This window comes from Choloepus didactylus, chromosome 6 (genome assembly GCF_015220235.1).
Source record: "Choloepus didactylus isolate mChoDid1 chromosome 6, mChoDid1.pri, whole genome shotgun sequence".
NCBI lineage: Eukaryota > Metazoa > Chordata > Mammalia > Pilosa > Megalonychidae > Choloepus > Choloepus didactylus.
In genome coordinates, this window is record NC_051312.1 from 3,373,639 (window position 1) to 3,395,925 (window position 22,287).

The following is a 22,287-nucleotide window of genomic DNA, read 5'->3' on the forward strand; positions in this document are numbered from 1 at the left end:
GGGGGCCTCAAGACACAGGGGGTGACAACACGGCTGGAGCCTGTGCTCACCCTTACCGGGCGCTCGGTGGTGGGGTGTGACGGGGAGGGGAACCCTGTCAGGAAAGACGTGAACTTGGGGTGTATAGTGGGTGGTGAAAGTCGTCGCTACCCCGTCCCTCCCCTTGCAGCAACAGGACAGCAGGTTGGGCCTCTTGGGGGGTAGGAGGGCGGGGGACCGCGGTCCCGGGGGCGCCGATGCCGCTGCGAGGTCTGGGGGAGGCCAGAAGCCTCGGCCCGCGCTGCACTTCGGGGATCCTGGGGCGCCCTGGGTCCTAAGGTTCCGCGGACGCCTGTCGTCAGGCGGCTCTTTGCGCGCTGGGTCCCCGGCGTCCGGGCCTGACGCTGGCGGGTGGCGGCCTCGGCCTGGGGCCGGAAGCTCTCCAGGGCCTGGAGCGCAGCGTTGGCCTCTGGGCGCCGCCTCCGGGAGCCCCGGCCTGGGGAACCCGTGGGCCGGGGGCGGGGCCGGGGGTGCGGCCGGGGGCGCCGATGCCGCTACGTGGTCTGGGGCGGGGCCTGCACACTGCGGCTATAACTGCGAGGCGCACAGCAGTTTCGTCAGATGCGCACTATGTTCGCGCTCGCTGCCCTGTCGCTGCCGCTGCTGCTGCTCCGGGTGCAGGTGGGTGGGCGTCGGCGGGTCGCGAGAGAGGAAGAGGAGAAGGGGTCCCGGGGGGCGAGGACCCCGAACACTGAAGGCTGCCGGGTCCTGCCGCGCGCCCCGAGGGTTTGGCGAGGACGGAGGGACCGACTTGGAAACACTCGCGAAGTGTCGGCTCTGAATCCAAAGGGAGCCCCGAGACGCCCCGCACTCCCGGCCCCCCGCGACCCCCCCCCCCCAGCCCGATTCGGAACAGATCGCGGAGGCGAATCCCCTTCCCGTGTCCCCACCTCCCAGGGCAGCCGGGCGCGCCCGCTGTCTTCCCGTTGAGCGCGCCCGGAGACCCTCTCGGAGCCCGCCCTGGGCAGGGTCACGGGATCGCGGCAAGTCGTCCCCTCCTGGGGCTCTCGGGGCGGCTAACGGGGACTCGGAGCGCGTCGTGGGGCCGGGGGGCGGCGGGGGACGGCCCGGGAGACACTGGCAGAGCCTCCTTCGGGCTCCACTTGGCGGCCGCGCGGCGCCTCCGCGATCTGCGCCGGTGGCGGGTCCCGAGCTTGGGGGTTGGGGGGCTGGTGCGCGGCCCCGGAGGTCGTGGACGAGACCCACCTGGGCGCGAGGGCAGGTGAGGCTGAGGGGGCGGGGCCTGCCCTTTCTTTGGCAACTGGATTCTTTCTCTTTATCACTTTCTTTACTTCTTTCTTTCTTCACAGGAAATGCACATTGTGAGGCCATTTATTGCCTTACAATTTATTTATAATTTGCGGAGGGAGGTTAACTGCCTTATTGAGGTAGGACAGACAGACATCCACTGCCCATATTTGAAGTGGACACTTTGAGAAGTGCAAACCCCCCAGGAAGCCCCTAAGCCCCCAGGTGAGAACACGCCCACCTTCCCAAGGCCCCCCCCCCCCCCCCCCCCAGGCCCTTCCAGGCTCCCTCTCTGGTGAGTGCTGCATTTTCTAGAATTTATTACATGGAGCCTGCACCACTCTGTGTCTCATGCGCCTTCTTTCACTTCGCTGAGTGATTTTGAGGCTCATCCATGGCCTGAATGGGTCGTTCATTCATTCTTCTTTGTGCCTTTCTCTCAGTTAACTGACCAAATATACATGACCTAGAAACCATTTGAGCCACATTGAATTGGACAATTCTGCAACATTAAGTACACTGATATGCTCATGTAACTCCCACAGCCATCTATTTCTAGAACCTTTTCCTCATCCCAAAAAGAAACTCATCTCCATTTACAGCCCCTCCCCTTCCTCCACCCCAGCTCCCCAAAACGTTGAATCTGCTTGGGCCTCAGTGATTTGCTGGTCCCAGGATTGTGTGTGAGAGGGGCAAGGTTCCCCGGCTATGCCTGGCTGGGGTCCGCAGCCGCCGTCCTCAGGGCCATCCCCGCTGTGTCCTGTCTGCCCCCGGCTGTCCTTTCATGGCTGAACCATATTCTACTGCGTGGGGAGACCACCTGGGGTCCCCACTCCCCTGCCAAGGCCCCTGGGTGCTATCACCTTGGACTGCTGAGAACACAGCTGCGGGGACACTGCCACCCAGTGTAGGGCGCGTCCTGGTATAGACGCTTCTGGGTCTGTCCCTGGGCTGCGAGGGCCGGTCTCAGGGTGGGTCTGGGCGAGGGCTCTGAGGACCCCCAGGCTGTTTCCTGTGGGGCTGTTCCACTGTCACCCCCACCAGGTACAGGGCTGAGGGTTCCACTCATCTGCACCAGCAATTGGTGTTCTGTTTTTTTAGCTATGAATTTTATTGACAAACACTCTACACCCACCAAGCAAACACACACCCCCTCCCATCGCCCTGGACCCTCTAATCTACTTTCTGTCTCTGCAAAGTTGCTGCCTCTAGACACCTCTTACCCGTGACACTGTTCAGTATGTGTCGCTATGTGTCCTGCTCATTTCTCCAGGATGTTGGAAGGTTCTGCTGTGATACAGCAATCCCAACCCAAATCCCAGCAGCCTACTTGGCAGAAATGGTAAAGCCAATTACCAATTTATTTGGAAGGATAAAGGGCCCAAGGATCCAGAAACCTCTGGAAAAAGGAGGAGGAAGTTGGGGAACTCGCCCTTCCTGCCTTCGCAGCACATGACAGTTGCCTGCAGTCAGGACTCCTGCCTGCCTTCTCCTGGGTGACAGTGGGACCCTGCCCCAGGGACTCCTCTCCTGCCCCATCCCCACCCAACCCCACCACCTACCCTCGCTGGCCTTATCCATTGCACAGTGTGCAACAGGGTGGCTGAGGCTCTCGCCTGCCTGCTGGGGGTCCCACCCAGGGATTCCCTGCAGGAGGAAGCAGAGCAGGTGCCGGGAGGAGCAAAGGAGAAACCAGCCCTCCCTGCGATGGCCGTGCTCCTGGAGTAGACTCTCTGCTCTCGGGCCCGCCCCACTCCAGGCCTCCAGCCCCGGGACCGATGGGACAGGCCTGTGCTCCTGTTGGCTGCAGGCTGTGGTGGGGTCAGGGACCCCAAAGTGTCTGGAGGTGGAGGGCAGAGCCGTGGAACCAGGGCAGCCCTGCCCCGGCCCTGCTCAGGCTCCCTTCCGAACCCCCACGGGGGGAGCAGCAATGGGGGGAGGGGGGATCTGGGGCCTGGAACCCCCCCACTTCCTGGGTAAATCCACTTCGGGGGCGCTGAGCCCTCTCCCCCGCCCAAGGGAACCCCCACACCCCCAGGAATCCGGTGGTGACCCAGGATGTGCTGCTGCGGCTCCGGGGTCCTCTACTGTCACCTTTAGGCTTCCCATAGCCACGACCCCCTGGGTCCCCAGTGACCCCTGTCGCTCTGTGACCCGGAAGACGGGCGGGAAAGCAGCTTCGTGGCTGCCCTGGGCCTTCTCAGCCCGGAGCCCCCTTCACTCGGGACTCGGGGCCTTCACTTCAGCCAGAGCCGGGGGGACAGCCGGCGCCCCCGACCCGAGAGGAGCCGCCCAGACTCTCCTGCTCCCCCCTCCTCACCGACTGAGGAGGCCCGAGCCCGCCTGGCCTGGGGGGCAGGGGTCCCTGGGTTCCAGCTGAGGTCAGCAATGGAAAAGGGTCAGGCGTCGGCCACGTGTTTGCCTGAGGTGGCCGAGGAGCGAGACTGGGGAGACCCGGCAGCACACACCCTGCTGGGACAGGGGCCCCAGGGCGCTTTAAGGGGGCTTTAATGTGGCTTTAAAGGGTCTGTGGGTGTCAGTTGCTTCCTCTGTGAGGTTCTTTCAACTGTTTTGCTTCATCATATTGCAGCAGCTCAGGTTAGAGACCTAGAAACGTGGGAGGTTTGCAGTTGAGACACCACATGTATTTTGTGGTTTATAATACGATTCGCCTGTACATAGCAAGTCCTGGGAGTTAATATCTGCACGAGACCCGTTTGCTGTGATGTGTTAATATCTACTACTTCATAACTCTTGATGCATTTTTATTGGAATTCTGGACCCTGGGGAGCTCAGCGTTCTTTAGGTTTGTTTTCACAGTCGGAGGGTTTCAGGTGAGGTTTTCATTTTTCTCAAGGGCTCTGTAAGGAATCCTTTAAGGAGCAATTTTAGGATCGGATGCTCTTGGCTGACTGGGCCAACGATTGAAGAGCATAGTTCCCTTCCTGGGGAGCCTCAGGAGGATTTCAGCCTCCCTGCTTGTGGCTCCTGGCTCCGCTGGCAGCAGGTGCCCCTTGGTGGCCGCGCACAGCCCACTCGGTCCCCATTTCCACCATCTCCGGGCCACCTGGGCCCTGTCCGGGGAGCCCCTGCCCCTTCGGAGTCCCGGCGTGTGGGCCTTGGCGTCGGCCTCTGCACTTCCCCCGCCCAGACGTTCCTTTGGGACGTGGGTGAGGGTTTGACTGAATTCCTGTCCCCGAGGAGAGCCTGTGCGCTGTCCTGTCACCCCAAGGAGGGGGCAGAGAGGAGGGTCCCGCCCGCCCCCAGCAGTGCGGCTCTGCCCTCCGCGCTCTCCCCAGCGCGCTGCTGCGGCCCCTGCGGGACCGGGGTAGGGCCGTGTCTGGTGGGCCGGGCGCAGGTGGGGGGCGAGACCCCCGGGGCTGTGTCCCGGCTCCCTTGTGACCCGGGGGCTGGGCTGGTCGCCCCCGCCCCGTCTATCGGGGTGTCAGTCGTACGCATCTCTGGGTGGGCATTACCATGAATCGAGCACCTGATCACTCCCTGCTGAGGAAACACCTCCTGACACAGCGGCCACTGCCCTGGGCCCTTGCTGACCCGCGTCTGTCCCCGCGTCTGTCGTTTCCAGATGACGGCGACCCCTGCCCCGCCCCACCTGATTCCCACCGGGAGCCGGGAGGCCGCTGACCCGCTGGGCTGTGGGCCCCACGAGTACTGGACGGCCGGACGCTGCTGCAGGCCCTGCCCTCCCGGTGAGTCCCGGGGGCCCCACCCAGACCTCGGCACCCCGGGAGATGGGGGAGGCCCTGAGCGGGGAGGGAGGGCTGGGGCTCCCCTCGGCAGCCCCCACACGGAGACCCTGGGCTGGAGGGTCCCGCCCCCCCCAGGCCTCCCCCTCCTCCCCGGGAGGGTCCCCAGGGGCTCAGGGCGCCTGTGTGTGTTTGTCCCTCCGAGGGCAGAGGGGGCCCGCAGGCCCTCCCGGTCCAGGCCTGAGTCACCCCCTCCCTCCAGGGCTGAGCGGGGCCAGGGAGGGCGGGAGGGCCTGAGGGACAACTGGGGGTGACTCTGCAGGAGCCGGCCCCCCCGGGCAGTGAGGAGGGAAGTCCGAGCAGTCCAGGGGCGTCGTCACCCCCATTCGATCAGGACCTCCCGGGCCCCTGCTGTCTGCGCACTGGGGCGTGCTCTCCTACGGGTACCTGTGTCCCTGGGTCGGGGCCACAACCACCCTCGGGGCCGATGACCCCCTGGAGGTCAGAGGATGCAGAGAGGCTGTGAGACCCCCCAGGGAGAGGACAAGGGTTAAAACCAGCCAGGGAAACGCGCCCCGGCAGGGTGAGGGGAGACCAGGCTCCAGGGGGAGGCTGGAGGACAGGATGCCGGAGGTGTGCCCAGGTGTGTCCCGGGCTGGACTCTCTGCTCTCCCCTCCTGTGGGAGGAGGACGCAGCGTGGTGAGGACGGGGAGCTCCTGGGGCCGGGCTGTGGAGCCATCACCACTCAGCTCATGAGCCCCAGACCCCCAGTGGGTGATTCCATCCTCAGGAGGAGGCTGGGAAATCAGTCCTCGCCCGAGAAGTGCCCGAGGAACCAGGGTCCCTAACAGGCAGGGGCACCCACCACCCTCCTGGGTCCCCTCCCACCAAACCCCTCACCTCCGCGGCCCCCTCTTGCCCAGGCCAGCGCATCGGCAAGCACTGCAGTGTGACCCACAGTGTCGGAGAGTGTGTCTCCTGTGAGTCGGGGACCTTCTCGGATGTCCCCAACGAGGACACCTCCTGCCGTCGGTGCACCCGGTGCCGCACAGGTGAGTGCAGGTGGAGCCGAGGTGCCCGAGGTCCTCTGGCTAAAGGAAATGCCCCCCCTGGCTGCGCAGTACCCACATGGGAGATTCTGCCCAGTTAGTGATCCTGGACGTGCCGCGACATGGGGCCACACGAACATCCGTCCCCCATGGAGCCCTGGGCTGGGGGCCGAGGGGCTGAGGTTTCATGTCCTCGTGGTGATACCTGTGCAGGTGACAGAATCGATCACCAGATCACTAGGATTTACAGGACAGGTTGGCACGGCTGCTACGGGCAAAGTCAATATTCAAAAGTTCATCTGAGCATTGAGATGGCAGCACCAGATCTTTAGCAAAAACATAATTTTTAAAAGACGCCATTTGCATTAATGCAAAATAGCAGTTACCTTGCATGAATCTAGCAAAGGATGTGGAAGGTGCTCATGTGACGAAACACTATTCATGAGGGACTGAAAATGCAGAGAAATATAGCACGACTGGGGGAGAGAAGACTCAAGGTTACAGGTGTCAGTTCTACCTGGAATGAGTCTCAGGATCACTGTGTTTGCAGTGAAAATCCCAAGAGGGATTTCCCTGAGCTTTGACAAGCTGACAGTTGCCAGAACTCTCCAGAGAAGAAACGCAAGCTGGTGCCCCTGGCCCTGCAGACGGGAAACTCTCTCTCTACAGTGGTGAAGCCCGTGGGAGCAAAGACCCAGAGGGAAGTGCCTGTGGAGAGCCCAGCGTGGGGACACCTGGTCTTTGCCGCCCGACCTCCCCCCTTCCAGCGACAAGCAGGAATCCCCCACGGGTCTGGGATCCTTGAAGGTCCACGGATACCACGATGGAGAGTGCCCACCGCACAGCACCCACGGGCGTCCGTTCCTGGTGGGGGAAAGTCCAGAGCTGAAGAGTGAAACTTCACCTTTAAGCAGAAAACATGGAGAATAACTGATTGGAAAGTAAATGTTGGAAAAGTAAGAAAATCGTAGACTTTTAAAAGGAGGTAAAATGGAAAAGATCAGTAAACATACAGACACATTAAAGTAAATGAGAAGATGAGCCACGTGCCAGGCTGAAGGATGTGAATGCTCACACTGAGTGTCTGAGGGGCACAGGGTCCGGGGCCTCTCGCTCTAATGACGGCTGGGGACACGCAGGACCTTAGAACACAGCCTGGCGGGGGGAGCAGGGTGCAGCCGAGCCATAGGCAGTAAGCAGGTCCCCGTGCACGGGAATATTATTCAGCCGTGAGAAGGAACGAAGTCCGGGTCTGTGTGTCCACTTGGATGAACGTTGACCAAGTCCCGTTGGGTGAAATAAGCCAGACAGGTGTTGTGCGATCTCAGGGTGTGATGACCCAGAACAGGCCAACTCGTGGAGTCAGTATGTAGGATACAGGTGACCAGGGGTGCAGGGCAGGGTGGGGATTTCCTGCCTAGTCGGTAGACGTCCTGTTTGGAGTCTGGAAAGGTTCCGGGTGGGAGGGCAGGTCTGTTCCCGGGACGAGGCATTGCCATGGCCCGGTGTGTATGGGGACAGGGTCCCTGCTCCGTGACTGACCCCCGCCGCCCTCCAGCAGACCAGGAGATGGTGGCTGAGTGCTCGCTGACCAGTGACCGGCACTGCCAGTGCAGGACGGGGAGCTTCTACTGCGACTCCCCTGCAGAGTGCCCCGAGAGCTGCTTCCGGTGCTCCAGGTGCCCCCCGGGGGCTGGCGGATAGGGGGGCCGGGGCGCTTGGGGGAGCCTGGTGGCTGTGGGTGCACACAGGCCTGGGTGGGCCCCCACGCTCTGCTTGTCAGCCTCAGGGGATACAGTGGAAAAACTGCCTGCAGGAGCGTGTGCATTTGTAAAGCCACCGTAGACTTTAAAGGAGCTCAGGGTGGGTTGTTCACTCTTATACCTGAAAGGTCCAGAGTAAGGACTGCTTCAGGTCCAGCTTGATCAGGGTGTTGGCTCCATTTCTCTGTGACCCTCTGGCCTTCCGCCCTCTCCTTGGGCTGGTGTTGTTCCTGGGCTGGCTTCCCGCTGAAGGAGAGACCCCTGCAGCAGGCCCAGTCCTTCAGGCCAAACACCACAGTGTCCAGCAGAGAGACAGAGGGAACTCCATCCGCCCCCCTTCCTCCCTGGGTCACAGCTCACTCTCCTTGGACTGTCTGGTCAGGGAGCCGGGGGAAAGCAGGTACTGAAGGCCCATGGCCTGGCCGTGCGCCTCCAGGGAGCTGCGCCTGGTCCCTGCTGTGCTGTAACCTGCTGTGGAGGTGACGATGCTGGGCCGGGCCAGGCAGGGGAGTAACTTTCCGGTTTCTTCCTTGTTTGCTCTCAGGTGTCTGGAAGACACCGTCCCCCTTTGGCCGTGCAACGCCACGAGGGACACCGTGTGTGGCCCAGCTCACCCTGGGTCTGGTAAGAAGCTTATTCTCTTACATCTGGGCTTGGGAAAACTTTTCTGTAAAGGTTAATGCTTCCAGCTTCCCGAGCCAGAGTCTGTCACACCATTCAGCGCCATCCTGGTACTGAGAGCAGCCAAGGACAATGCGTAGATGGATGTGCACGGCTGTGTGCCAGTAAAGCTTTATTTACAAACACTGACCGAGGGGCCGGATTAGGAGAACCCTATGCAGCGCAGGGGACGAGCTGTGGCCCCCTGTCCTCTCCCGGGTGGGGCAGTGAGGAGCTAGCCTGGGCCTCTCTGATCCCTCCTACCCTCCCAGTGCTGTCCGGACTCTGGGTCCACGGGGTAGCCGGGCTCTGAGCGGGGCCCGTGGGAAGGATGGCGCAGCTGCCTCCCGGGAGCCTGTGTTTTCTCCTTCCGTCTGTTTTCCCCATTCCCCATCCCAGTCCTGTCCACGGTCACCATGAATCCACCCATGTGTAGAGCCCAGCTATGCCTGCTCACGGCCTGCTTCTGCCTCTTCCCGTGTTTGTGTCCGGTTCTCTGGTGGCTTTTTTGTTCTTTTTTTGGCTGTTTTGCGATTTATAAACCTTACATATCTTTAAGCCATTTCTGTCACAATCATCTTCACGCCGTGGCCTGTTCTCTCGCTGGGTGGTGTCCTCTTGAGGGACGGACGTCCCTACTGTTGTGATGTCCTGTTCCTGTGTCCCTGTGCGGTTGGGTCCTCTGTGTCCTGCGTGTGAAATCTGAGCCCTGAGATGGTGGGTGCTCTCTCCTCGTCTGCGGGGAGCTTCTTGGCTGTACCTTTCTCACTTCATTCTCCGGTGACTACAGAGTGGATTTTGCAGGGTGCGAGGCTGGGTCTCCGTGGGTGATGTTTTCTCTCTGTGAGCCCAGAAGACATCCACGACCGCCCTCAGGGCTCGGCTCCCTGTCCCCTGGCGCCTGCCGCCCTCAGCCCCTGTCGGCTGCCTTTCCTCGGGGGTCCTTGGCTTGTCCCCTGCCTCCCGCCACGTGGCCTGTCCCCTCCTTTCCCGCTTCCGAGACTCTGGGTTCTCTGTATCAGGCTCCAGTCGTGAGGGCTTTCGGGCCTCCCCGGGGCGCTGGCCCCACCTGACCGGAAATGGCTCCTTCAGGTGCTGAGAGCCGTGGGTCTCCCCGCAGCGGCGCAGACGGGAACCGCGGTTTCCCGTGATGACCACACAGGCCACCAGGGCCAGTCCCACTCTCACATCAGGCTTTATCCAGAGAGCTTGAGGCCCCAGCTTGCTCCTCCTCTGCACATCGTGGCTGCCCCGCTGCTTTGGTTTTTGAATTACACTTCAGAAAAGCTTTTTCGGTTTCTACAAAAAAAAAAAAAATTTACTCAAATATCCTACAAATCTTTTAAAGGGAATTTAAGATAGAAAAACTTGGGTGGGTGATCTGAGGATGTGGAAGTCTTTAGTGTGTGGGGACCCTGAGGACGTGTCACTCATTGTCCTCCTCACTGGGGGTGGTGGGACCCCGCGCCCTCTCCCCACGTGTGTCTGTGCATCAGCTCCTCCTCCTCGTGCTTCTGCCTTCCCAGCGGGAGACTGTGACCCCCGGGTGGGCTGCCCTGTCGTGCCCCTCACACCAGCCCCCGGCCCCGGGGAGCCCACAGCCTCTGGCCGCCATTCTGGGGACAGGCCACCCACCTCTTGTGGGACTCGAGCCTGGGGTCCTCATCTTTGACGTAGTCAGGATGGTCCTGGTCACCAGGAGCCGTCAGGGAGGGGAACAGAAATGGGCAGTGGGAGAGGCCCCGGGGCTGGACACGTGCTGCCCCCGCTGACGTTCCCAGGGCCGGAGCGCTCCTGTGAGGCATCTCCCTGGGGTGCGGGGAGCCCGGGTGGGCTCTGAGCCCCTTCCCCTGCTCTGCCTCCTCCCAGGAAACAGAAACCTGCTGTGGATCTGCGTCATCGTGCCACTGAGCTTCCTCACCGCCGGCCTCTGGTACTGTCACAGAAAAGGTGGGTGAGAGCTGGGGTCACAAACCCTTAGGAAATAGCTACATGGAGAGACACCCGGACAATTAGATGGGGAGATAGGTGGTAGAGGGACAGACAGATGGTAGCTATACACACAGACAGACATATAGTTAGATGGACAGATTATTGGTAGAAAGATAGAAAGAAGATAGTCAAGTGATGGCTGATTGAAGATGAAATGAGAGGACAAATGCAGCAAGTTGTGAACAGTGGGTGGATCTGGGCACCAGGTGAGGGACGTGTTCAAAGTCCCTGGAAGGGTTTTGAATAATTTTTGCTACTATCCTATTGGTTTGAACTTATTTTGAAATGAAAACCTAAAGGTAAATTAATAAGGGATTAATCTGCCGCCTTGGCAGCATGGAATCTGGGCACGATCACAAGAGGGTCTCGTAGGGAGTTTTAGGTGCAGACCCCCAGGCCCATTTCCTGACCCAAGAGGCCCCCACTGGCCTTGGCGTGGGGAAGGGGCGGGAGAGGGACGGGCCTTTGACAAATCCCAGGTCAGCTGGGGCCGGGGAGGGGTCCTGGGCGGGAAGGGGGGCTCGTGGGGTGACCCCTGCTGTGTCCCCAGGGCGCCTTCGGAAGTGGGTCATCGGCTACGTGAAACGTGAGTACCTGTCTGGGCGTGAGCTGCAGGCATCGGGGTCCCTCATAAGCAGAACCCCCGATGCGTGTCCACGTGTCGACTGAGGGGCTCCTCTGTGATACTGGCTCGGGTGACCGAGGGGCTGACGGGCAGAACCCAGAGGGCAGGCAGCAGCTGGCAAACTCAGGCCGGAGATTTACGCTGTGGTCTTGAGGCCGAACTTCCCCAGGGAACCTCGGTTTTCAGTCTAGATAGGAACCCCAACTACAGAGCTCCTGCCTCGCACACCTGGGCCAGCCTGAGTGACCAGTGGGTCCTTTACCTGGCCCGGAGGACACACGGACTGACCGTCCCCGAGTTAGAGCATTTCCCCCATGACTGTACACTGATAACCAGGGACGTCCCCCGACACTGGGCGTGTGCATGCGGAGCGTCCCGTGGTGTGTGAGGACGAGGAGGAGACTTCCTTTCTCCTGTTTTTGGTTTCAGGGCAGTTGAGTGCACCAGGTCCCCAGGTACGTGTCTCGCTGGTATTGGGGTGCACACCTCCTGGGAAACCCTCGTGGGCTCGGGGTCCCGGGATAGGCCTGAGCCTCCAGCCTGACAGGACCCAGGAGCCAGCCCGGGCGGGTGGGGACCCCACCTTCCCCTGCACCCGCCAAGTTGGCCCGAGCTGGCACTTTCATCCACCTTCTAGAGCCCAGGGTGGCTGGGCCGGGAGACGGCTTGAGTTCTGCTGGTTTAGCCCATGGAAGGGGGGAACTGAGGCCCAGAGGCCAGGGCTTGGCCTGGGGACCCCCAGGGAGGGCTGGTGGCAGAGCTGGGACCGTCCCCATGTGGTATTCCTGGGTGGAACTGCACTCGCCCGGCTCACCATCCAACACTGAGACTTTCTCTCCCCATAGGCGGCTCAGGAGGGGCTGGGCCATGAGGTCCCCTACCCCAAAGCTCTCTTTGCCTGTGAGTCACCTGGAAGCAGCCAGGCCAGTGTGGTGCTGCTCTCTGTGGACGCTGGAGGTGCTGGGCCCGTCCCTGGAGTGGACCTCGAGGCTGGGACCCAGCCTGTGTCATCGGGGGGTGTTCTAGTTTGCTAATGCTGCCAGAAAGCAAAACACCAGAGATGGATTGGCTTTTATAAAAAGGGGGTTTATTTGGTTACACAGTTACAGTCTTAAGGCCGTAAAGTGTCCAAGTAACACATCTGCAATTGTGTACCTTCACTGGAGGATGGCCAATGGTGTCCGGAAAACCTCTGTTAGCTGGGAAGGCACGTGGCTGGCGTCTGCTCCAAAGTTCTGGTTTCAAAATGGCTTTCTCCCAGGACGTTCCTCTCTAGCAAGCTTGCTCCTCTTCAAAATGTCACTCACAGCTGCACTGAGTTCCTTCTGTTTGTCAGCTCATTTACATGGCTCCACTGATCAAGGCCCACCCTGAATGGGCGGGGCCACCCCTCCATGGGAACCTCTCATCAGAGTCATCACCCACAGCTGGATGGGGCACAGTCCAAGCAAATCTGATCAGCACCAAAACGTCTGCCCCACAAGACTACATCAAAGATAATGGCAATTGGGGGACATAATACATTCAAACTGGCACAGGGGTCCCGGGGGCGCCCCTGCCCTGCAGGCTGTGGTACCCAAAGGTCCTCCAGGGGCCCCGGGAGTGGGTGTGAGGGGAGAGGGAGGGTCGGTGGCTGGGTGCCTGCCAGTAGAGCGAAAGTGGGGGCCCTAAGATATGGGGGGTGACAACACGGTTGGAGATTGTGCTTGCACTTAGTGGGTATTGGGCTGTGGAGTGTAAGGGGAGGTGACCCTGTCAGGAAAGATATGAACTTGGGGTGTACGGTGAGGGGGCGATATCCCGGTGTACCCTCAGCTCCACTGTCACGTGGCCAGGTGCACGGTGGCATCTGCTGCTGTCTCTTGGTTTTCGTTGCTCCCGGTGTCCGGCTTTAGTGGCTCCTCTGTTTCTGCGGCTTCTGTGTCCTGGGCGTCCTCGCTCAGCTTCTCGGGCTTTTCTCTCTGAGCTTCTCTGTGCCTTTCTTCTGTCTTCCCTCTGTCTTTATCTCCTTGTAAATGATCCAGTTAGGGGATTAAGACCCAACCTGCATGAAGTGGGTCACATCTCACCTAACTTGAGATCCTGTCACAGTGCATCCACACCATCAGGAAGGGACTAGCTTTCAGAACACCATCTTTTCTGGGGTTCATACAGCTTCACACCATCACGGGGTACAGCAGGGCCAGTCATGGCGTTTGTACATTCACAGGGAAAAGGTTATATAGTTGCACAATCATTATCAAAGTTTGAGGCATCTGGGTTACAGTTTAGTGTGTTTCAGTAATTTCGGGTATTTCCTTTGGGCTATTCTACAATATACTAGAAAGTACTGAAAAACCCTTCTCTAAAAGGATTCAGTCACCCACTTATTTGTTAACTCTTAATTTCCCTGTCACAACACCCAGGCGGAGGATGAACCTCAAAATCACCGGGTGGCATTAAAGAAGGTGAGTGACACGGATCGCTGCAGGCTCCAGGGATGAAAGTCTAGAAAACGCCAGCACTCTAGGGGCAGAGGGGAGCCTGGAGGGGTTGGGGGTGGCCCTTCGGGGGTGGGCGTGTTCTCACCTGGGGGCCCTGAGGGGTTTGCACTTCTCAAAGTGACCACTTCAAATACTGGCAGTGGATGTCTGTCTGTCCTACCTCAATAAAGGTGTTAACCCCCTCCCCAAATTTTAAATAGTGAAGCAAGAAATGGCCTCACAACGTGCATTTCCTGTGAAGAAAGAAAGAAGCAAAGAAAGTGGCAAGGAGAAAGAATCCACAGCTACCAAAGCAAGGGCAGGCCCCGCCCCCTGAGCCTCACCTGGCCTCACCTGCCCCCCGCCCAGGACCCCCGGGGCCGCCCCGCCCGCTCGGGACTCGCTACCGGCGCAGATCGCGGAGGTGCCGCGCGGCCGCCAAGTGGAGCCCGAAGGAGGCTCTGCCGGTGTCTCCCCGGCCGTCCCCCGCGCCCCCAGCCCCACGGCGCGCTCCGAGTCCCGGTTAGCCGCTCCGAGAGCCCCAGGAGGGGGCTGTTCCCCGCGGTCCCTCGGGCGTCTCCCCAGGGCGCCTCCGAGCAGGGACGCGGGGCGCCCAGACGCGGAGAGCAGCGGGGTCGGCTTGGCCCGCGCGGGGCGTGGGGACGAGGAAGGGGCTGCGCCGCAGGGATCTGTTCCTAGTCGGGTTTGGAGGGGGAGCGGGGCGTTGCGGGGGTCCCCTCGGACTCTGGACCCGCCGCCACCCTCGCGACGCGAGCGCCGGTACGGACCCCTTCACTCTCCCGGGGTCCTCGCTCCCCGGGTCCCCCTTCCCCTTTCCCACCCGTGCGCCCCCTCCTGCGCCGGGAGCGGCAGCGGCGACAGCGCCGGGACAGCCCCTGGTGAGAAGCCAAACTCGGCCCTGCTGGGTGTTGAGCAGCAAAGCGCTCATCCCCGCCCCTGCCAGGCCCCTCTCCCAACTCCCACCCCCCCAGGGGACGGCCCACCCCCACGCCCGCACCCGGGCTCCGTGTGCACAGCGCCGCCGGCCCGAGGTATGTTTGGGACCCAGGTGCCCATGAGGACGCACCACTCCCGCCCTTCTGCAGCCTTGTGGGCCCGGAGGCGCCCCAGGACCCCGAAATGGGGCACGGGCCAGAGCCTTCTGGGCCCTCCCCAGACCTTGCAGTGGCTTCAGTGGCCCCAGGACTGTGTGTCCCCTGCCCTCCTCCTGCCCAAGAGGCCCAACCTGCTGTCCTGTCACTGCAAGGGAGTGTGTGTGGGACACCCCGGACTTGCACCCCCTCATTATACATGGCAAGTTCTTATCTTTCCTGGGAGTCCCCCTCCCTGTCCCACTCCACTGCCCAGGGCTTCTTAAGTGCAAGCACAACCCCCAGTCGTGTTGTCACCCCCCTATGTCTTGGGGCCCCCACTTTTGCTCTGCTGGCAGGTGCCCAGCATCAATCCTCCCTCTCCCCTCAGGCCCATGAGTTCTCTCTGAGACCCTCCTGGAGCCTTGGACAGTGGAGTGACTGGGGACCCGGGAGGGATTTGGGGAGGGGTCACTCCTTCCTAAAATTCCTTCATCATCTCAAGGTCCTGTGATGTGGGGCCTCCCCTGTGCCTGCACTGGGGACCAGGGTGAACTGGACACAGCCCAGGAAGGGCTACCCGGACTTGCCCACCCCCTGATCCCCCACTAATCCCCATCCCTCCTCCAGCCACCGAAACAAACCCATTGAACTCGCCTTCCAAGCGTCCAGCTCAGGCTTGGGTTGAAGCACAAATCATAGTCGAGTTTGCAGATTATAGCATTTTATTTGGGACACCAACAATTTTGCTGCAACAAGGAAGCTGGATCACTTGCAAAAGTGGAAGCAGTTTTGAGCTTCTAGGGATGGGAAGCTATTCTTAGTGACATAAAAAGGAAATTAACTTGACTCCTATGATTAGAGGAGGGTTTTCATTTCTATAGGGGCAGGTTTAGGGCAGGTGGGCTTTACTTTGTATTGACTCAAAAGTGATGGGTCAGGGGCTTGACTGGCTCTCTGGGTCAGCTGCCTTGGTGGGGATTTCAAATTGCAACAGATAAAGAGATCAAGAAGGAGTCATAGAGGAGGCTGGGCACGGGTTTTTGGTCTCTGAATGGGTCTCTGGGGCTTTCTCTATATAATTTTATCAGTTTCCCTCCTTGTGGTCGCTCCGTCATAGGAAGCCTTGACTGAAGCTTTTACTCTCTTTCACCTCCCCTCACTCCACCCTAGGAACCTGCAGATCTGCAATAAGCCACCGCCCCACCCTTAGGAATCCCGAACATTAAAATTTTAAACTCTCCTGCTGCCAAGCCCCCACTTTTAAACTGGCCAGTGGAAACTTGCCAACTATTCCTCTCCCCAAAGTGGCCACTGAGAAACGGCCACACCTAGACCTGCCAGCCTCCCGTCCCTGGACAAAGAACTTCCTGCCAACCATCCTTCATGGGCCCCACTGTTCTCTCGGCTCGGGGCTGTCACCATTTTCATAGGCCTCAGTCCACCTGTGCATGGTTGGACAATAAAACTCCTTCTGATCAAGTTTTCGTCTCTTCTCAATTGAAAAACCTAACAATAACTGTCATCTTCATTGTTTTCTGATAACTTGCTCCTATTTAACCAACAATTTCCCCTGCCTGACCCTTCAGCCCACCAGAAATGTGTGGAATAAGTTCGTATGTTACTCAACCTTGGAGAAAACTTGGAGAAAAATGGTGTCTCTGTTACCAGACAAAGGCTGTGGGTTCTCTGCCTGATGCGCTCAAATGACCAATTCCCAAGATACCAGGTTTCGAAGAGAGAGAGTTTCTTGCTAGGTGCAAAGCAGGAGAGCAGACGGCCTGGCAGCCCCAAATCTGTATCCCTGAGCCTAGGGAGTTGAAGGTTTTTACAGATTCTAACAAGGGGAGAGGAAGTCATTACAATTTGAAGGTGAGCCGAGGGGAAGAGGCAGTTATCCTGTCTGCAGCAGGCACAGGTAGACACAGTTTACCAAGGTAGAGGGGTGACACTGAGCTGGAGCAGTTCATGGCTGACTCAGGTTCCCTCTTAGCATCAGGGCATTTCCTTATAAGTTTCTGAAGTGAAAAAATAATGGGTAAAGGAAGTATCGGCTTTTATAATCAAAAAGGCACAAGAGATTTTATAACCATTATCAGGGGTCAGGTCTGCTGGATCACAGTTCAGAGGTTCCAGGTATTTCCTCTCTGTCTACTCTAATATACCAGAAAGAAAAAAGGAATAATTACGTAACCATTCAGTGGCCATAATCATCCCTTCAATCCTGATTCCCAGGTTGCATCTCTAAAGGGTGTCTGCTCCCAGCTCGTGACAGTAAGAGGAGACTTCCATAGAGAAACTGAGCATTTACTAGGCCCTGCCTGGTGGCCCTTGTTATCTGTGTGTTTCCAGTAAAATACCACATTCCTTGGGGTAAAGAGGCCACATTGTAATCCTGGACTTGGGGACTCTTGAGGCAGAGTCCAGAGCAGTTCAACAAGGAGATGCATTTGACGGGGTGAACCTGATGTTTCCTCAGGGCCACGTCTCCAAGTGTAAGGGGGAGGGTTATAGAGGAGAACAGCTAAGTGGGGGGTGGGCACAGACCCAGCACGACTCTGCGTGGTTTCATTTGCTATGTGGTATGCAGGAAGGATGAAGGAACTGTGTTCCAGGTAGGAGTACACAGGGCAGAAATAGGGCAAAAAGGAGATAGAAATTCATGGTGAAGTTAGGGTATTACTAGGGATGGAGATTGGACATTGCAAGGGGTACAGGAAGAATAAGTGGGTGTTTAGACTGAGGGCAAAAAGCAAGAGAGAGAATAAGATAAGGAAATTCACACAGGTCTTAATCCATGGTCTTGAGCATTATCTACTTGTGACATCTTGGGCAGAAGCTGTCTACCTCAGATGCTGTCAGCTTTTGGAATCCTTCTGTCAACTTCAGCTTGAGGCCCAAAGTGGGAGTGATCTCCTGTGCTAGATTGAAGTTGTTGTGTACCCCAGAAAAGGCTGTGCTTTTAATCCTTTCCTATGGGTGCAGCTCTATTGTGGGTGGGACCTTCAGATTAGGTTGTTTCAGTTGCGAGGTGACCCACCCAATGCAAGGTGGGTCTTAAACCTTTACTGGAGTCCTTTACAAGGATAAAAGCCAGAGATCTCACAGAGAAAAAACACCCAGAGAAACTCAGAAGAGAGCCTCTGGAGGAGCTGGGACAGCCACTGAAGCCAGGAGCTGAAAGCAAAACATCCTGGGAAAGAAGGATGAGCAGACGCCGGCCAAGTGCCTCGTTATCTGACAGAGGAACCCCGGATTCCAACAGTCTTTCTTCAGAGAAGGTATCAACCTCTTGATGCCTTAATTGGGACATTTTCATAGCCTTAGAACTGTGAATTTGTGAACTAATAAATCCCTGTTGTAAAAGCCAACTCATTTCTGGTATCACATTCCGGCAGCTTTAGCAAACTGAAACACCTCCCAAGGGCATGGAGCACATTTGCTTAGGACTCGGGGACCCAGAGGCCTGTTCCCTGTAGTCTGACTGCCACGCTGGCTGTAAGATCCGGGAAGCTCCTTCCAGCTGGTTGCAGAAGCAGTCTTCCATTGACCTCCTTTTCAGAATACCCAGCATCTGGTTGGAAGGTCGTGTAGAGTCCTCTGGAGGAATCTTGGAGAGGCAGCCGGATCTGTGAGTGGTGGAACTGGCTCTTTGCAGCGAGTGCCTTCTGATAATGAGCAATTCCAGATTGTAACAGACTGGTGTCTGGTGGAGTGGAGACGTCTTCCCACTGTGACTTCAAGGGGGACGGCCGGGGCTCTCTCCAGGGTCCAGGTCTCACAGCCACCAAGGCTGAGGGGAGAGCCCCAGCCCAAGGCAGGGAGAGGGATTCAGATAACTTAGCTGGTTTTGGCTTTAAGATACCGTTTGATCTTTTAACCTTTCCTGAAGACTGAGGATGGTCGGGACAGTGAAGCTTCTGGCTGACGGGTGAGACCTTGCAAAGGTCCTTGATTGAGTTCCAGTACAGCGGGCGCCTCTGTCACTGGAGAGAAGAGAAGGGACCCCCCAGGGGGGCAACCGAAGCCTAAGAGTGTTGTAGCCACGGTGAGGGCAGTGGCCGTGAGACAGGGACAAGCCTCCTTCCACCCAGAACACACCTACGATGACGAGGACAGTACTCATAGCCCATAGAAGGGGCAGTTGTGTAAAGTCCATCGGAAGGCGTCCAAAAGGGCCCTGCCGTCAAGGTGTTTCACCCTGTCCCACCTTTACAGGTTTCCCAGGCTTATGTTAATTGACAGGTGGAACATGAGTTATATACTAGCCTCGCTTCTCCTCTAAAGTCCTTTTTTTTGTTGTTAAGATGAAGCTCTGAGCTGTAGCTGATTGCAAGCACCTTCAGGGAGGCAATAGAGTAAAACAATGTAATTGACAAAGAAATGTGGTTATTTTTGTGGCATGCAACATTTTTCAAGAATAACTAAAATTATGATCAATTACAAATATACTCCTGTCAAAATCATGCAAATCAGTATCCGGAGATACCATGGACAGCGAGGACATTGTCAAATCTCTAGGGATTCTACATAACGTCAGAAATATTTATATTAATCACATTTTACCCATTCAGAGTCAACCATCCAAAGGTGAGAAAATCCTTCTAACTTGACAAGACTACCATGTAACTTAAAACATATCAACTGAACCATTTCCAGCACCACTCTTTTTATAACTCAAAAGAGGAAATCCTTTGTGATTTTCCAGGGTCCTCAGAAAGATCCTGATTAGTTGAAATAAAAAAGATATCATTTACATTTTGATTTTGAGAAGGCAAAATGTCAAAACAAGCAGTTATTTTTAACACTTGGCTAAATTGGATCATAGTGGGCTGATAAATAAATAGTTGGTTACTTACTTAGATTTTAAAAAGTAAATATAGGAGAAAGCCATAGGAAGCAAGAAGCTTGAAACAGAACCTGGAAGAGAAGGAAGAGATGAGCAAGGAGATGCCACCATGTGTCCTGCAAGGGCAAGAGGAACCCAGGGTCACTGGCCGCCAGCCCGGAATGACAGTCTTCGGGGATAAAGCGTTACTTCGATCATGTCTTGATTTGGACATTTTTCTGGCTTCAAAACTCAGGTCACAGAACAATGGCAGAACAGATCAAAACAAAAGAAGTTGATGATCAGATGCTATACCTTAAACGGTTTAAGTCTTTATGTCCAATTGCTGCTCCAGGTTTTCTAAATGTACTTTGTAAATCAAGACAGTGACCTCTTTATTATTACTTATCCAAAATCAGAAAGGAGAGGGAGATTTGTGTACAAAGACATACAACAAGAAGAAGGCCATGTGGAGATGGAGGCAGTGGAGACTGGAGCGATGCAACCACAGGCCGAGGAAGACCAAGGATTGCTGGGAGCCACAGAAGGCCCAGATCATCTCCAGACACGTGTGTTCTGGTTCACTGGCTCACCTCTTCAGTCTCATTCATTCCACAACAAACTTTCCGTCTTTTTCATTTCCTTGTCAGTCTTGAAAAGTAGAGACCTTTCATTCTGAAGGTTAATAATCTGAGTCCATCTGATGACTCCTAATGACCGGGCAAAGACCACCTCTTCTGGGCTAACACACTACAGAAATGGTGCCGTGCTCTTAATGCATCACAGCCGGAAGCACACGAGGTCTACTTGACTCGTGTCTCGTGAGGTTATCCTCGATCACATGGTCAAGGGGGTGCCTGCCAGATTTCTCCATTACAGCATCAACATTTTCACTTTCTCTTTTATTAGTATTTTTTAAGATACTCTGATTCAATGTGAAAATCCAGTTTTCCATCAAACACCTAACCACCAACCATACCATTTATTGATGGAAACTGTCTAAATCAACTGCTAATATAATGGCTGCCAAATAGTGATTTGCTATTTCTATCATCCTGTCTATAATTAGTAACTGGCATTCTACGGTAATGAAGAGCTATTCTTCTCCATCATTTATGTCTTTATCTTCTTTCTAGCTTTCTTTTCCTTCCTCCCTCCGTTCCTCTCTCCCTCTCGCCCCTACCCTCCTTCCTATGGACTAATGGAATCCTATTTTATTCGGTCTTGTGGGGGCACATGTATTAGTGTTGATTAAGTTGGAACCTTTGGATTAGGTTGTTTCCGTGGAGATGTGCCCCACCCAACTGTAGGCGATAACTCTGATTGGATAATTTCCATGGAGGTGTGGCCCCGTCCATTCAGCATGGGCCTTGATTAGTTTACTAGAGCCCTATATAAGAGCTCAGACAGAAGGAGCTGCTGCTGCAACTTACAGACACATTTTGAAGACAACTGGTGGAAATAGAGTTTTGCTGATGTTTTGGAGGTACTAGCCCAGAGTTTACCCTGAGACGCTGACAGACATTTTGGAGAATGCCATTTTTAAACCCCACCTGAGAGCAGCTAAGAATGACATTTTGGAGAGCTGCTGCAGCCTAGAGAGGAATGTCCTGAGAGAAAAGCCCTTTAGAAACCAAAACTCCAGAGCAGATGCCAGCCACGTGCCTTCCCAGCTAACAGAGGTTTTCCGGACACCATTGGCCATCCTCCAGTGAAGGTACCTGATTGCTGATGTGTTACCTTGGACAATTTATGTCCTTAAGACTGTAACTGTGTAACCAAATAAACCCGCTTTATAAAACCCAATCCATTTCTGGTGTTTTGAAACACGGCAGAATTGGCAAACCGGAAGATCCCTCCGGACAAAAGCAGCTTGAGACAATTTTTTAATGTAATGTTATTGAGATATTTTCACACACCACAAAACCAGTTTTGCCTTCCCAGATTCAGCCCGTGAGGTTCTGACCAACAGGTGTGCATAAGCTGATGAAGTTCAGGTGGCCTGGATCTCAGAGCCCCAAAAGAATCCTAAATTCTTCTGTGAATTATCTTGTTGCTGGCAGGGCAGCGAAGGAATGAAACATGGACACAAAGATAAGTTTTTATGGGAGCAGGGGACTCAGTGCCTAGTTGACAAGCAGTGCCCCTGCTTGCTCCACACCATATTTATTAGCTTTATTTTATTACAAGAATTAGGGGAGTTAGTAACAGGCCAGAGAAGGCAGGATAAAGAAGTTAGTAAGATAGGGAAGTCAGGGACAGGCTCCGCTTCTTGTATCAACAATGCGGGTGCTGCCCTGGACAGTGCTCCGTCTGGGCAGGATTTGGTGTTGCCATATCCATATCCTTGAATATGTCAAGGACGCCTTCAAAGCTCAGGCTATTTTCCCACATTTCCCCCTTTTTTATTTTAGCTGCTGGCCAGGTCTCTGTCTGCTACCTGGGTCCCGATTTGAGCTGGGCGTGGGAAACAAATAGCCATGGGGGCAGGAGACCTCCCTTAAAAGGGTTGAGGGTTCAGACCCCTGCAAAGTTGGGGGGGTGAGGTTCTGTGCCCCACCTCTGTTGGCCCCCAAGTTCTCTCCTGATGGCCCCTCTGCGACTGTGCCTGTCTTAGGTTGTTCCTTCCCCGAGGAATCTTACCCATCTCTGGCTAACCAGCCATCCTCCGGGGCCATGCAGGGTGATGTAAGGGAGGGGCAACGCCCCCCAAGAGGGTCAGTTTTGTCTCCTTGACAGCCTATGCCCCCCTGGCCTCCATGCCTAGCAATGGTCTGGACCCAGGCAGCCAAAACAAAAAAGGGGGAAAACTGAGTGAACTG

The 22,287-nt window shown here is 56.4% G+C and overlaps 1 protein-coding gene across 1 annotated transcript; it reads left to right on the forward strand.

Moving 5' to 3' along the window:
- Nucleotides 1-236: 236 nt before the first annotated feature.
- Nucleotides 237-13,585, forward strand: LOC119536551 (tumor necrosis factor receptor superfamily member 6-like). Its single transcript, XM_037839415.1, has 12 exons — nucleotides 237-249; nucleotides 319-509; nucleotides 592-660; nucleotides 4,874-4,997; nucleotides 5,919-6,047; nucleotides 7,603-7,723; nucleotides 8,352-8,431; nucleotides 10,337-10,417; nucleotides 11,010-11,045; nucleotides 11,514-11,539; nucleotides 11,930-11,984; nucleotides 13,490-13,585. Exons 1-12 carry the CDS (start codon nucleotides 237-239, stop codon nucleotides 13,498-13,500), a joined length of 936 nt encoding a protein of 311 aa, XP_037695343.1. The 3' UTR covers nucleotides 13,501-13,585.
- Nucleotides 13,586-22,287: the final 8,702 nt, after the last annotated feature.